This window comes from Myotis davidii, unplaced genomic scaffold, assembly GCF_000327345.1.
Source record: "Myotis davidii unplaced genomic scaffold, ASM32734v1 scaffold38, whole genome shotgun sequence".
Lineage (NCBI taxonomy): Eukaryota > Metazoa > Chordata > Mammalia > Chiroptera > Vespertilionidae > Myotis > Myotis davidii.
In genome coordinates, this window is record NW_006291383.1 from 6,849,776 (window position 1) to 6,863,442 (window position 13,667).

Here is a 13,667-nt window from a genome sequence, read left to right on the forward strand (position 1 = left end):
ATCTAAGATGCACCTAGACTGAATTTATCTGACAAATAAAGAAGTCGATATTAAGAAAAAAATTGTAAATGGAAGATTATAAGAGAGGGTTTCGTGTGCCAGAAAAAGTTACTGGCGTGCCATGTTTGGCACTCATGCCAGGGGTTGCCCACCCCTGCTCTATCCACTGAGCCAAACCAGTTAGGGCCTTCCTATTCTTATTGACCATATCATTTTAAAGTAGAAGTTTTCTAATTTGACCATTTAATCCCCAAATTTTACAGATGTCTCCCTAATACCTACTTTGAGCACTATTTTTTTTCTTTCATCTCATTTTCTAAAGCATTATTCAACTTAGTTCTCATGGAGATAACAATTGCCTTTTGCATTCATAATTCATTATCTTTGTATTGCTATCTAATCAAACCATAATAACAAGAACTACTAGCAGAAGTAGGTTAGGAATAATTTAAGAGAATAAGCACACAGTTCAGTTATTGGGAGCAGGTTGTATGGGCATACCCGAGAGTAGCCCACTAGCCAGGAGGACTCTGGGTGCTATAGGCCCTGGGCAGTATGTTTTCTAGACAGACTAGGAATCCCCTGAGAGAATCCTGACATACTTTCGTTGTGCTCCAGCACCATATTATCTATGTATCTTTTTCATGCCGTTGTCTCCTAATGGAGGGCCATTCTTCCTTTTTGGGGGGGTTTGTTCTCTATTCTGATATTAGCTTAGGTTTTACCCTTCCAGGAGCCATCACTCATCACCTTAGACTAGGTTTGATGTTCCTCCTGTATTTTGCAAAGTATCTTGTGCTTACCCTTTTTATGACTCATATCACACTCTTGAAATTACCTTTGTACATGTTTTGCCCATTATAATATATGCTCATCAGAACAAGTACTGGCACCTTTTCATTTATTTTTTAATACTAGTGTGTAGCTCTATATCTGCATGTGTATTCTAATCCCTCCTTCCCTTCTCTCTTCCTTTAATAAAAACTTGTTAAATATATACCAAATGCCAGCTATGCTGCAAGGTGCTGGGGATACAGAACAAAATACAACCCTTGGCTTCATGGTACTTATATTTCTGAAAGAAACAGACAGTGAGTTTGTAAAAAAACAAACATTTCAGAGCAAAGAATATCACCAGGGATAAGGAAGGTCATTTCATCACAATAAAGATGTCAATTCATCAAGAGGACATAGCAATTTAAAATTTTTATGTACTTAATGGCAGAGTTTTGAAATACATGAAAACTGATAGACCTGCAAGGAGAAATAGACAAATTTACAGTTATAGTCAGAGATTTAAATATTCTTCTCTCAATGTTTAATAGAATAAGCAGATACATAAAAGACTTGAAAAACGCTACCCACCAACTTGACTGCATTGATATTTATGGAACATTCCATCCAATGAGCAAAACACATAATTTTGAAGTGTACATGAAACATTTGCAGGATAGATTATATTCTGAGCCATAGAATAAAACTCAATAAATTTAAAAGGGTTGAAGTCATACAAAGTATATTCTCTATCTACTATGGAACTAAATAAAAAATTGGTATCAGGAAGATATCTGGAGAATCTCTAAATATTTAAAAATTAAGTAACTAATCCCTAAGTAACCCATGAATTAAAGAAGAAATCAGAAGGGAAATTAGAAAGTATTTTGAACTGAATGAAAATGAAAATACAACCTATAAAAGTATATGGGATGTCACTAAAGTAGTACTTAGGGGGAAATTTATAGTTCTCAATGCCTATATGAGGAAAGAAAGGTCTCAAATGAATGACCTCAGTGCTATCTCAAGAGACTAGAAAAAGAAGATAAATTCAAAGTAAGCAAAATAAAAGAAATAAAGATCAGAGTAGAAAAAAAATGAAATAGGAAACAGAAAAACAATAGAAAATTACTGAAACAAAGTTGGTTCTTTGGGATGAACATAAAATTGATAAACTTTTGGGGATGGTGGATAGGTTGACTGTGGTGATGGTTTCATGAATGTATTCTTAGGTCAAAATTTATCAAATAGTATTTTATACTGATTTTTCCTCTATAAAGCTAAAGTTTAAAAAAATGAGATTTCAGTTAAGTGGTAAGTACATGTAGAAAATTAAAGTTGGGTAAAGGGAAAGAATGACAGTCATATAGGTGTTAATATTAGATAGTGTTCAGGGAATACTCTCTAAGGAAGTGAAATTTGAATAAGAGATCTAAATGAAGCGAGTAAGCTATATGATGTCCCCGATTTGGGAATGAGCTTGGCATTTGTGAATTGCAGAAAGATGGCCAGTGTTGCTAAGATAGAATGAACAAAGAGGAAAATAATAGAGATAAATTTTGAGAAGAAGTTAGGGGCCAGATTATGTAGAACTTTTTATAGACATGGTTAGGAATTTGGATTTTCTATCCATTTTTAATATAATTATTTTTAATATTTTTATTAGTTTCAGAGAGGAAGATTAGTTTCAGAGAGAGATAGAAACATCAACTTGAGAGAGAATCATTGATCCGCTGCCCCCCAACTGGGAATTGAGCCCACAACCCGGGTATATGCCCTTGACCGGAATCGAACCCAGGACCCTTCAGTCCGAAAGCCGACACTCTATCCACTGCGCCAAATTGGCTAGGGCAATATAATTATTTTTTAATGTCCAGAGTTTGTAATAGGAGGGCCAGAGCTTCCTCCCAGATTCAAGTTTATAAAACCTCCGCTGCCCCCCCACTGGGAATTGAGTCCACAACCCGGGTATATGCCCTTGACCGGAATCGAACCCAGGACCCTTCAGTCCGAAAGCCGACACTCTATCCACTGCGCCAAATTGGCTAGGGCAATATAATTATTTTTTAATGTCCAGAGTTTGTAATAGGAGGGCCAGAGCTTCCTCCCAGATTCAAGTTTATAAAACCTCAATTGGCTGGTGAGGCCTATTGGGATACTTCTTATTTAATTTGGTTTCTGGGAGGACTTCATTCACATCCTCAATGGTCATTTGAGCAAATGGAATTATGTTCTTCATGTTCTCCAGCTCTTTCATGTTCTTCAGTTGTAATCTCTGAGGGAGACAAAAAACTGAGCACAACTTTAACATCTTTTTTTTTCTTTAGTATCCACTTGGACAGTTTATTTATCTTCTGGCACAGGCATCTTCAGGACATTAAGCTTCTCAAAGCCATGTGCCAAGCTGGCCTTCACCCGTGACCTTTTAGTAATCCCAATCAATAGCAGGTGGATTCTCAGGTAGAGTAGCCAACCTGGAGGTAAGGATCTCATTCTGGGATTTCAGTGAGTTTTAGAACAAGTTTTCAACCAGCCAGCATGAGATCTTTCAACAACCCCACTGTCCACAGTAGCAAGTAGATTTTATTTTTACATATTGAAAGACTTTTAAACCAGGAAAGAAGTGTTCATATTTATTTTACATTTGATAAATATTATTGTGGACACTGTGAGGAAAATTGAATCTAGGGGCAAGAAGTGAAGCAAGGAAGAAATGGTGAGGATGCTTTTACAGTAGTCTGAGCAGGATGACGGTGGCTTGGAACTAGGGTGGCAACAATATGGTGAAAAATTATTAGATTCTTTAAAAAGTGATAAATTCAAGTTATATTTTTAGAGGTAGACTTGTTAATAAATTGGATGCGAGATACGAAGGCAAGAGAGGATTTTAAAGATAGCAGACTTTTGTCCTAAGCAGTTGAGTGAATGGTGGTGTTATTTAATGAGATGAAGCATACTAAAGGAGGAACAGGTTTTAGTGGGGTGGATAAAGAGTTCAGATTTTACCATGTTACTTTTGAAGTGCTTATTAGATATCCAAATGGCAGTGTTAAAGCAATTGGTTATACCAAATGTGAAATGCAAGAAGACAGGTCCAGGCTGGAGGTATAAAATTGGGATCAATCTATAGATGATATTTGAAAACATTAGACTGGATGCCATTACCTAGCATGATAGCCAGCTTCCATCCAAGATGTCCCCTAAAGATTTCCAACTTATGGTATTCACAGAATGTAATCTCTTTCTCATTGTACCAAAGTTGGTTTGTGTGACCAGTAGAATATGGCAGAAATGGTGGTGTGTCACTTCCTAGATTAGGTTATAAAAGACACTGCAACTTCTATCTTAGATTTCTGCAACTTCTTTCTCTCTCTTGGATCACTTGCTCTGGGGGAAGCCATGTCATGACCAACCTTATGGAGAAGCCTTTATGATGAGGAACTGAATCTTCCTGTCAACAGCTAAATGAGTAAGCTTAGAAGCAGATACTCGAACCCCTTTAGAGACTGCAACCTCATGAGAGACTCTGCCAGAGCCACCCAAATAAGCCACTCCTGGATTCCTGACTCTCAGATACTGTGTGAGATAATAAATGTGTGCTGTTTTAAGATAAGTTTTAGGATAGTTTGTTACAGAGAAATAGATCACTAAGACTCATAGGGAGTAAATTTACATAAAGAAGAATACAGATACCTAGAGCACTCCAATATATCGATGTTGGGAAGGCGAAGAGGAACTAGCAAATAAAGTTGAAAAGGAGGAATGTTAAGATAATGTAGAACATGGAAGCCAGATGAATGAAGTGCTTTGAGGAGGGAGTGAAAACTATGTCAACTGTTATTGCAAGATGGGAAAAATTTGGACTGAAGATTGATTTGCCCAAATTGAGATCTTTAAAGACTTTGGCAACAACATTTTCAGTGGACTATTGGGACGAGACTGATTAAAGTATACTGAGGCAGATACAACTTTTGTGAAGAGTTTTGCTCTAAAAGAAGCCAGAGAAATGGTATGGTAGCTAGAGTAGATATCTATGAAGACTTTTAAAATATTAGTATCTGCATATTTAATTGCTATTGGAAATAATTCTATGGATCAAGAAGTTGATAATGTTAGAAAGAGATGATAATTGAATGAACCGTGTCTTTGAGGAGGCAAGAAGGAATGGGATCCAGTTGATAGGTGGAGGATTTGGCTTTAGATAAGAAAAAAGGAAATTCATCACTGTTAATATGAGACAGGTAGAAAATATAGGTATAGATATAGAAAGTTGGTCAACTGGGTAATAGGAAAATAAGGTAGTTCTCATTCAATTGCTTCTCTTAGTGGAATAAGAAATGAGCTTGTTGGTTGAAAGTAAGAAGTGGGGAGGGAGGTTGGTGGTTGAGGAGAGGGGAAGATATGAAATAGTCCTTTCAGAAAGTGTATGTTGAATGAATAAATGGAAGAGCTATATCTAACCACTTAACCATAGTTTAAAATGTCATTTCTCTGGGAAAATGCATTCTTAGATACAATGAGGAAGGGGTGTGTGTGTGTGTGTGTGTGTGTGTGTGTGTGTGTGTGTTTGTGTGTGTGTGTGAGTGTGAGTGTGTGTGTATGCACACGCACTTGTATAAAAGAGGATAAAGGCATGAGATAGTGATTTCTAGCTAGAAGAAGCATGTTAACTCATTCTTTACATGTATAAAATAATCCCTTTAGGACTGTTAATTTTTTTAAACATGTATTTTATTGATTTTTTTACAGAGAGAAAGGAAGAGGGATAGAGAGTTAGAAACATCAATCAGCTGCCTCCTGCACAACCCCGCACTGGGGATCGAACCTGGGACCCTTCAGTTCGCAGGCCGATGCTCTATCCACTGAGCCAAACCGGTTAGGGCTAGAACTGTTAATTTTTAAGAACTCTGAATGAAGGGGCAAAACAGCTGCTTCCCTCAAACACAGAGGAGACAACTTCAAACTCAGAGCCCTTTGCTCCTCATTCATGATTATGGGTTAATTTTCTTATAAGCTGGGTGTTCATAAATTTATAGCCAGCTGTATTTTAGTATCTTGAAGTAATAAAATATAAGTAAATAAAATTATGTCAAGCCAAATGAAAAGAATACTTTTGAAAAGAAAGTCCATCATTGCTTTGCATTGTTAATCTTGAACAGATTTTAGTTCTTAGGGAAAGGTGAGAATAGGTGAAAGTGGAGAAGGAAAATCTGTACAGGAGAGAAAAAAGGAATTTAGCAACCACAGGTTAGACTTAATGACTTCCTTCAACAGATGTGCTGTGTTCTATGTTTAGCTAAGTATTGATAGTTAAATTGTGAATTTAACAACCTTGATTGGGAGTGTAGGCTTCTCTATAATAATATTATATGCAATTAAATTATTGTATATATGTTAGTTCATAATGGGAACCAGCCCATTTACTGATAGGCTTTTTGAGAACTATTTGTTCTGATATTTCAGAGACTAATTTAGAGCCATTCTAAACTATCTGAAACATCAAAACACTTTGAAAGGAGGCTATTGGTAATATAAATATCAAGTTACTACTTTTTACTAACAAAGATAAATGGGGAAAAAAGAATCCATTAGTAGATAGTTGTAAAAGCTTAATTCTTTTAGAACTTTGAAAGGCAAAGCTGATGCCCCCATTTTCAAAAAGAGGTAAAAAGTTGATCTCAGGTAGCTAATATATTGAGGTTTACTGTATGCTAAGTACTTTGTGCAAATTACACTTCATCCTTCCAAGAACCCTGTGAAATAGGTCACTATTCTTATTTTACAGCTGAGGAAACTAAGGCTCAGAGGGGAAACAACTTGTCCAAAGGTACACAGGTGAAACCTGGTTTTAATATACTTTTATTGATTTCAGAGAGGAAGGGAGAAAGAGAGATGGGAACATCGATGATGAGAGGGAATCGTTGATCGGCTGCCTCCTGCACGCCCCGAATTGGGGATCAAGCCTGGACTCCGGGCATGTGCCCTTCAGTCCGCAGGTCAATGCTCTATCCACAGAGCCAAACCAGCTAGTGCAGTGGTTCTCAACCTTCCTAATGCTATGACCCTTTAATACAGTTCCTCATGTTGTGGTGACCCCCAACCATAAAATTATTTTTGTTGCTACTTCATAACTGTAATTTTGCTACTGTTATGAATCGTAATGTAAATATCTGATATGCAGGATGTATTTTCATTGTTACAAATTGAACATAATTAAAGCATAATGATTAATCACAAAAACAACATGTAATTGTATATGTGTTTTCCAATGGTCTTAGGCGACCCCTGTGAAAGGGTCATTCGACCCCAAAGGGGCGCGACCAGGTTGAGAACCGCTGAGCTAGTGGAACCTGGTTTTAAACCTGTGTCTGATTCCAAAGCTAGCTTGTTCTCACTACAAAGCCTGTCGATGACCTTTCCCATATTACAGGACACATTTTTGTGTGTATTTGGGTTTGGGAAGAGGCGCTCCTGAGTCACCAGCATGGACTCACTAAAACCAAGTCATGCACTTTCCTATTACAGTAGCAGACCAACCCTCCTCCATAGAACAATTAGAAAAGCAGGATGAATACAAACAAACATCTGCTTGAAGTCACTGGAAAGTACCAAGATAGCCAAGATTAAGAGGCTGAGGTTCCAGAGAAGAATGTACAAAATGTGAGACTGACATTCCGAGCTGCTTTCTCCTTGATGCATTTACCAATTTATAAGAGGCACAGGCCGAGAGGCAGAAAAACAGAACAGAAATTGGCTGGTAGAAGGTTAAGGAATTATTGGCGATCTTATGGTGCTCGGGAATATGAATTTGAATGCATGGCTAACCAAGGTGGCAGGGCTCTGGTAGAGGACTTGGCTTTCACTTGGGCCCTCTGAAGGACTATTCTCAAGGAAGAAGGGTAGATATTATTATAGACTAGTTTTGTAAAGACTGAATCCAGCTTCTAATTTGCTAAACCCCTGATTAGATTAAGGTGATATAATTCTATTCTAATTGCTTGCCAGAACTTAAAGAAATCCTTTCTGGCCTGACTGGTGTGGTTCAGTGGTTGAGTGTCAACCCATGCACCACAGGTCACTGGTTAGATTCCCTAGTCAAGAAACATGCCCGAGTTGACCCCTCAGTAGGGGCCTGCAGGAGGCAGCCGACTGATGTTCTCTCTCTCATTGGCATTTCTATCTCTTCCTCTCCCTTCCTTTCTCTCTAAAAAAAAACAAAAAAAACAAAAACAAAAACAAAACACCAAAACACACACACAAAATAACAAAAACCTTTCTGAAGGAAAATAGCCTCATTTAGAATCTCTGCAATTTTTCATACACAAATGTTCATCATTCAGTCCAAAATTACTAAGCATAATAAGTGACAGGGAAAAAAAGCAACAAAAACATTCACAGGTGATCTAGATATTGAGTTATCAAATTTGGATTTTAAAATACATAACTGCAACCAATAATTAATATGTTCAAAAAAGAGATGCCAAGACAGAGAATTTTACCAGGGAACTGTAATATGTAAGAATGAATCAAATGGAAATTCTAGAACTGGAAAACAGAATAACAAATTAAGACTTCAATAGGTGAGTTTAATAGCAGGTTATACAAAGGTAAAGAAAGGATTAGTGATCTGGAAGATAGGTCTGTAGACAATATTCAGATTGGAACTTGGAGAGAAAAGGATAAAAAACAGAGAAAAAAAAGAGCTTTATGAGCCACAGCAAAAAAGGTTTAACATACATACAAATGGAGTTCCAGCACGGGAAAAGAGACAGAATGAGGCAGAAACACTATTTAAAGGGGTGGCTGAAAATTTTTTCAATGTTTTTGAGAGATTTTAATCCCAAAGCCCTATAAACACAAGCAGGATAAAGTAAAAGGAAAGCATACATCATAAAAACTGCCCCAAACCAAAGATATTAAAAGTAGCCAAAGAATAGTAAAATGGAAACTAACTTTTCACCAACAAAAGTGGTGGGATTCAAAAGACAATGGAGAGTTAGAATTATCTGCCAACATAGAATTCTGTATTAAGTGAAAATATCTCTCAGAAATGAAGGCAAAATAAAGGGATTTTCAAGCAAATGAAAACTGGTAAGGCTCTGGCCGAGTAGCTGAGTTGGTTAAAGAGCATCGTCTGAAAAAATCAGGATTGCGGGTTAGATCCTGATTAGGGCACGTACAAGAATCAACCTATGAATGCATAAATAAGTGAAACAACAGATCAGTGTTTCTCTCTCTAAAAAAAAAATCAATAAAAAATTTAAAAATAGATAGAATTTGTTGCCAAGACTGTTGCATTAAAATAATACAAAAGAGCAGAAGGATTATGTGCTTCACAGCATCATGAAATATAGAAAGGAGTAAATAACAATGAAAATGGTAAAAATGTGGGTAAATCTACATAAATATTTACTGTATAAAATAATGTCTTGTGGGTAGAATTAAAGTTGTAACAACAGTAATACAAAAGACTGGGAGGAGCTATATGGAGTTAAAGTGTTCAGGTCCTTAGATTGTCTAGGAAGTAGGAAAGGTAATAATTTATATTATATTCTAATTAAAGCCAATGATTTACATCATAATGTGAAGGTTTACCATTGAAAGAATAGTAGCTAAATATATAGGGTGGGGCAAAAGTAGGTTTACAGTTGTTTGTATGGAAAATAATAATAAATAATAATACAAGAATAACCTCTTACCCTGGCTGGTTTGGCTCAGTGGTTAGAATGTCCACCCTTGGACTGAAGGGTCACTGGTTTGATTCCCAGTTAAGAGCACGTACCTCTGGCCCTAACCGGTATGGCTCAGTGGATTAGAGTGTCGGCCTGCCGACTGAAGGGTCCCAGGTTCGATTCTGGTCAAGGGCATTTACCTTGGTTGTGAGCACATCCCCCGTAGGGGGTGTGCAGGAGGCAGCTGATTGATGTTTCTCTCGCTTCGATGTTTCTAACTTTCTACCCCTCTCCCTTCCTCTCTGTAAAAAATCAATAAAATATATATTTTTTAAAAAAAGAGCACGTACCTTGGTTGTAGGTTCCCCAGCCCCGGTAAGAGTGTGTGGAGGAGGCAACCAATTGATGTGTCTTTTACATCTATGTTTCTCTCTCTCCCCGCTCCTCCCTCCCTTCCACTCTCTGTAGAAATCAGTGGGAAAAATATCATGTCCTTGGGTGAGGATAAAAAAAGAATAAACTGTTTCACATACTCACAACTGTAAACCTACCTTTGCCCACCCTGTATAACCAACAAGCTAATAAGAGAGGAAAATGGAATAATAAAAATACGCAGAAGCAAGCAAGAAAGGAGAGACAATAGCATAGAGAAAATGGGACAAATGGAAAATAGTAAGATTAAAACAAAAGTAAATCAATAATTAGATTAACTGTAAATAGACTAAAAATCTAACTAAAAGGTAATCATTGTCAGATAATGTTAAAGAAAAATAATTATATGCTGTTTTTAAGAAACACATCTTGCATACAAGGACACAAAATTGAAAGTAAAAATATGGAAAAAGATATATCATGTAAACATTAACCCAAAGAAGCTATTGTATAAGTCTTAGAACTAAAGTTCATCTTATACCTGTAGTGTGTTAACACTTCTTAAATAGATATTTATCGTTTTGGTTTTTGTTTATTCTCTTTATTCAATTCAGCAGATATTCCTAGTGGCACAAAATTATCCAGTGATACAAAATTATTCTCCCTCATATGTACACTGGCCAGCTAGCATAGAACAGTATTCTAGGAAAGAAAGACATTTGTTACTGACAGGCTAGCTTCTAACCCCACCCCCTACTATGGAAACTGATAATAGTAAGACTTACGTTAATTTGCTTGTTTGTTTTTCTCCTGCAGACTCCCTTAATAATATACCTCTTTCATTTCCTGATTGACTATGCTGAATTGGTATTTATGGTAAGCAACCTTCCACATAAAATGAATATGTATATATTTTAAATTTGATTGTCTTTAATCTTTTTGTTTATAAGAAAAAATCTATTTCAGGAGCCCAGTAGTTTCTTAGAATATAAAAGCAAAAACGTATTTCTAATTTGGATTCATGGAACTGTAATTTTACATTTGACCCTTGAATAATAGAAGGTTAAGGGTGCCAACCCCCCCACACAGTTGTCTCTCAGTATCCAGGGGCATTGGTTCCAGGACAACCTCTCCACCCTTTCCCAGCCACCCCATGGATATAAAAAAATGTCCTTGGGTGCCCAAGTCCCTTATATAAAAGGATGTAGATCAATGCATATAGTTGGCCTTATGCATCTGTGGACTTCTAACCCTGGATGGAAAACAGTACAAATATTTACTGAAAAATATTAGCATGTAAGTTGACTTATGTAGTTCAAACCTAGGATGTTCAAGGTCAACTGTATTATGGAAGTATGAAGAGTAGTTTATGACATCTGACCAGTTCTAATTTCTTATACGTTTAAAATTTCATATGTGAACTATGTAGCCTTGAATTTTCTAGCTCCAAGATTCTATGATTAGCTTTCATTATGGTGCCAGTGTTGAAGATATCCTCAATTTCCTAAGCATTCTGCCAAGAGATTCTGTGACAAGGACTTAGGTCTGGTGAGACTTTCAGGGGTAAGAAATTGAGAAGACAGGGCTATGTTTTGAGAGCATAGTAATTTGAAACACCTGCTTAATCTAGGGTTGAAAATCTGGGTAAAATAGGAGGTCCATTGAGCTCTTCCTTAATAATTATAATGAGTGCTGTTTATTGAGGACTTACTCTGTTCTAGGCACTTGACATACATCAGGCCTACAAAGCAGTGGGTTTTATTTCCACTTTACAGAAAACTTAGTAACTTGCAATTACAGAGCAAGTTTTCCAGTCATACCTCCCTGAAAAGGCTTTTTCTTTGGGTAGTCAAAGTGAGGGCTGAGGTTCTGCCTGACTTTAAGAAGTCAGTTCTGGATAGTCCACTGCCTTCCAAAACTTCAGACCCTAGTAGCATTCCATTACTCCCACACTAATTGGATTCATTTCCTGTTATTACTCTTTCTCTTGACAGATAACTGATGCACTCACTGCCATTGCCCTGTATTTTGCAATCCAGGACTTCAATAAAGTTGTGGTGAGTAGTCAGTGTGTTGGACAAAACTAGTAGAATCTGGTAACCTGCTGGTATCTGTTATTAAAAAGATCAAAGGTCATGCATGTACCTAAGGATCCAACATGTTTTAAGACACTAAGAAGTGGGAGTGCAGCTTCTGCTTTGTTCAGCCAGTCCTGGAACAGCTGAACAAGACAGCTTTACTAATAGATACAGAAAGGTTCGCTTAATCTTTGTAGCTTAATATCCATCCTCTCACCTGTGCCAGTTCAGACTTTTTGAAGGATGTGGAATTGAACTACAATTATATTAATGAGGACCCTTAAAAAATTATTCCATACCTTTCACCAGTTTTTTTTGTTGTTTTTTTTTTTACAGAGGAAAATTATAGCTTTTAACTTACTGTGGTATGCCTATCTGAGGAAAAATTGGATTCCCAGTGTAGCTTCTATTTCCCTGCAGAGAGCAATCTTAATTGGAAAAATTGGCATGTATTAAACAGCTGTTGAAAGTGTTGATGCAGACTTTAGTTTTAATCCATATGTAATAGCCAAGGAGAATTGTATAGTGGGACTATTTTCATTTTCCTTGGTTCTGAGAGAGTTAACAGATTAACCATGTGTACTATCTATGTAGTTATTTTAAAAGTTGGCTGCAGTCCTCCTTGATTGGCGGAGAGCCACTGAGAAGATTTAGACCAGGGTGAGAGAAGGCTACATCCCATTAGTGTTGTCTGTTTGTGGTTCATTTTCACTTCTGTTACCAAGTAATAGAACCAGAAATAGCAGTCTGCCTTTCTGTAGCACTGGTCATCAGTAACAAATAAAGCTAGTGAATTCTAGAATTTTGGACCTCAACGACCCTGTTAAAATATCTAGACTGAGAGTTTTTACTTGGGGTCCCTTATTAGGTCTATAAAACCCTTGAGATGGTATGAAAATGTGTATATGGCCAAAACCGATTTGGCTCAGTGGATAGAGCGTCAGCCTGCGGACTGAAAGGTCCCAGGTTCAATTCCGGTCAAGGGCATGTACCTGGGTTGCGGGCACATCCCCAATAGGAGATGTGCAGGAGGCAGCTAATCGATGTTTCTCTCATCATCGATGTTTCTAACTCTCTATCTCTCTCCCTTCTTCTCTGTAAAAAATAAAATATATTTAAAAAAAAGAAAATGTGTATATGTATGTGCATATGTCAATCTTTTTCATGTGGAGAGTCCATAGTTGTTAACAGTGCTCAAAGAGTCCTTAATTCCTCCCCTAAATGATTAAGAACTACATTTTAGAGACTTAGTAACACTAAGAGCAGGGAGTATATATCTTAAACTAATGGAGCATGTGACTATGTGGATGCTAAGTGAAATAAGTCAGAGAAAAAAAGGTAAATACTGCATGATTTCACTTATATGTGGAATTTTAAAAAGTCAGACTCATAGAAACAGAGTAGATTGGTGGTTATTGGGGATTGGGGCTGGGGGAAGGGGATTATTGGTCACAGGGTACAAACTTTTAGTTATAAAATAAGTAACTTCTAGGGAATTGAATATACCTATAGCATAGAGGCAGTAGTTAACAATGTTGTATTTTATACTTGAAAGTTGCTAAGAGAGTAGATCTTAAATGTTCTCACTACAAAAATTAATTTGTGAGGTGATAGATGTGTTAACTAACCTTATTGTGGTCATCATTTTGCAATATATAAAGGTGGGCAAAAGTAGGTTTACAGTTCATATGGAAAATAATACAATAATCTATCCTAATAAAAGGAATCAGGCCTAATTAGACCAGACTTCCTTCCTGAGGAAGCTGGGTCA

The 13,667-nt window shown here is 36.9% G+C and overlaps 1 protein-coding gene across 1 annotated transcript in view; it reads left to right on the forward strand.

Moving 5' to 3' along the window:
- Nucleotides 1-13,667, forward strand: part of PIGU (phosphatidylinositol glycan anchor biosynthesis class U) — an 85,327-nt gene that overhangs the window by 8,599 nt on the left and 63,061 nt on the right. Inside the window, exons 3-4 of the mRNA XM_006764579.2 lie at nt 10,635-10,694; nt 11,813-11,875. Coding sequence (XP_006764642.1) covers nt 10,635-10,694; nt 11,813-11,875 — 123 coding nt within the window. The remainder of the gene's footprint in view (nt 1-10,634; nt 10,695-11,812; nt 11,876-13,667) is intronic.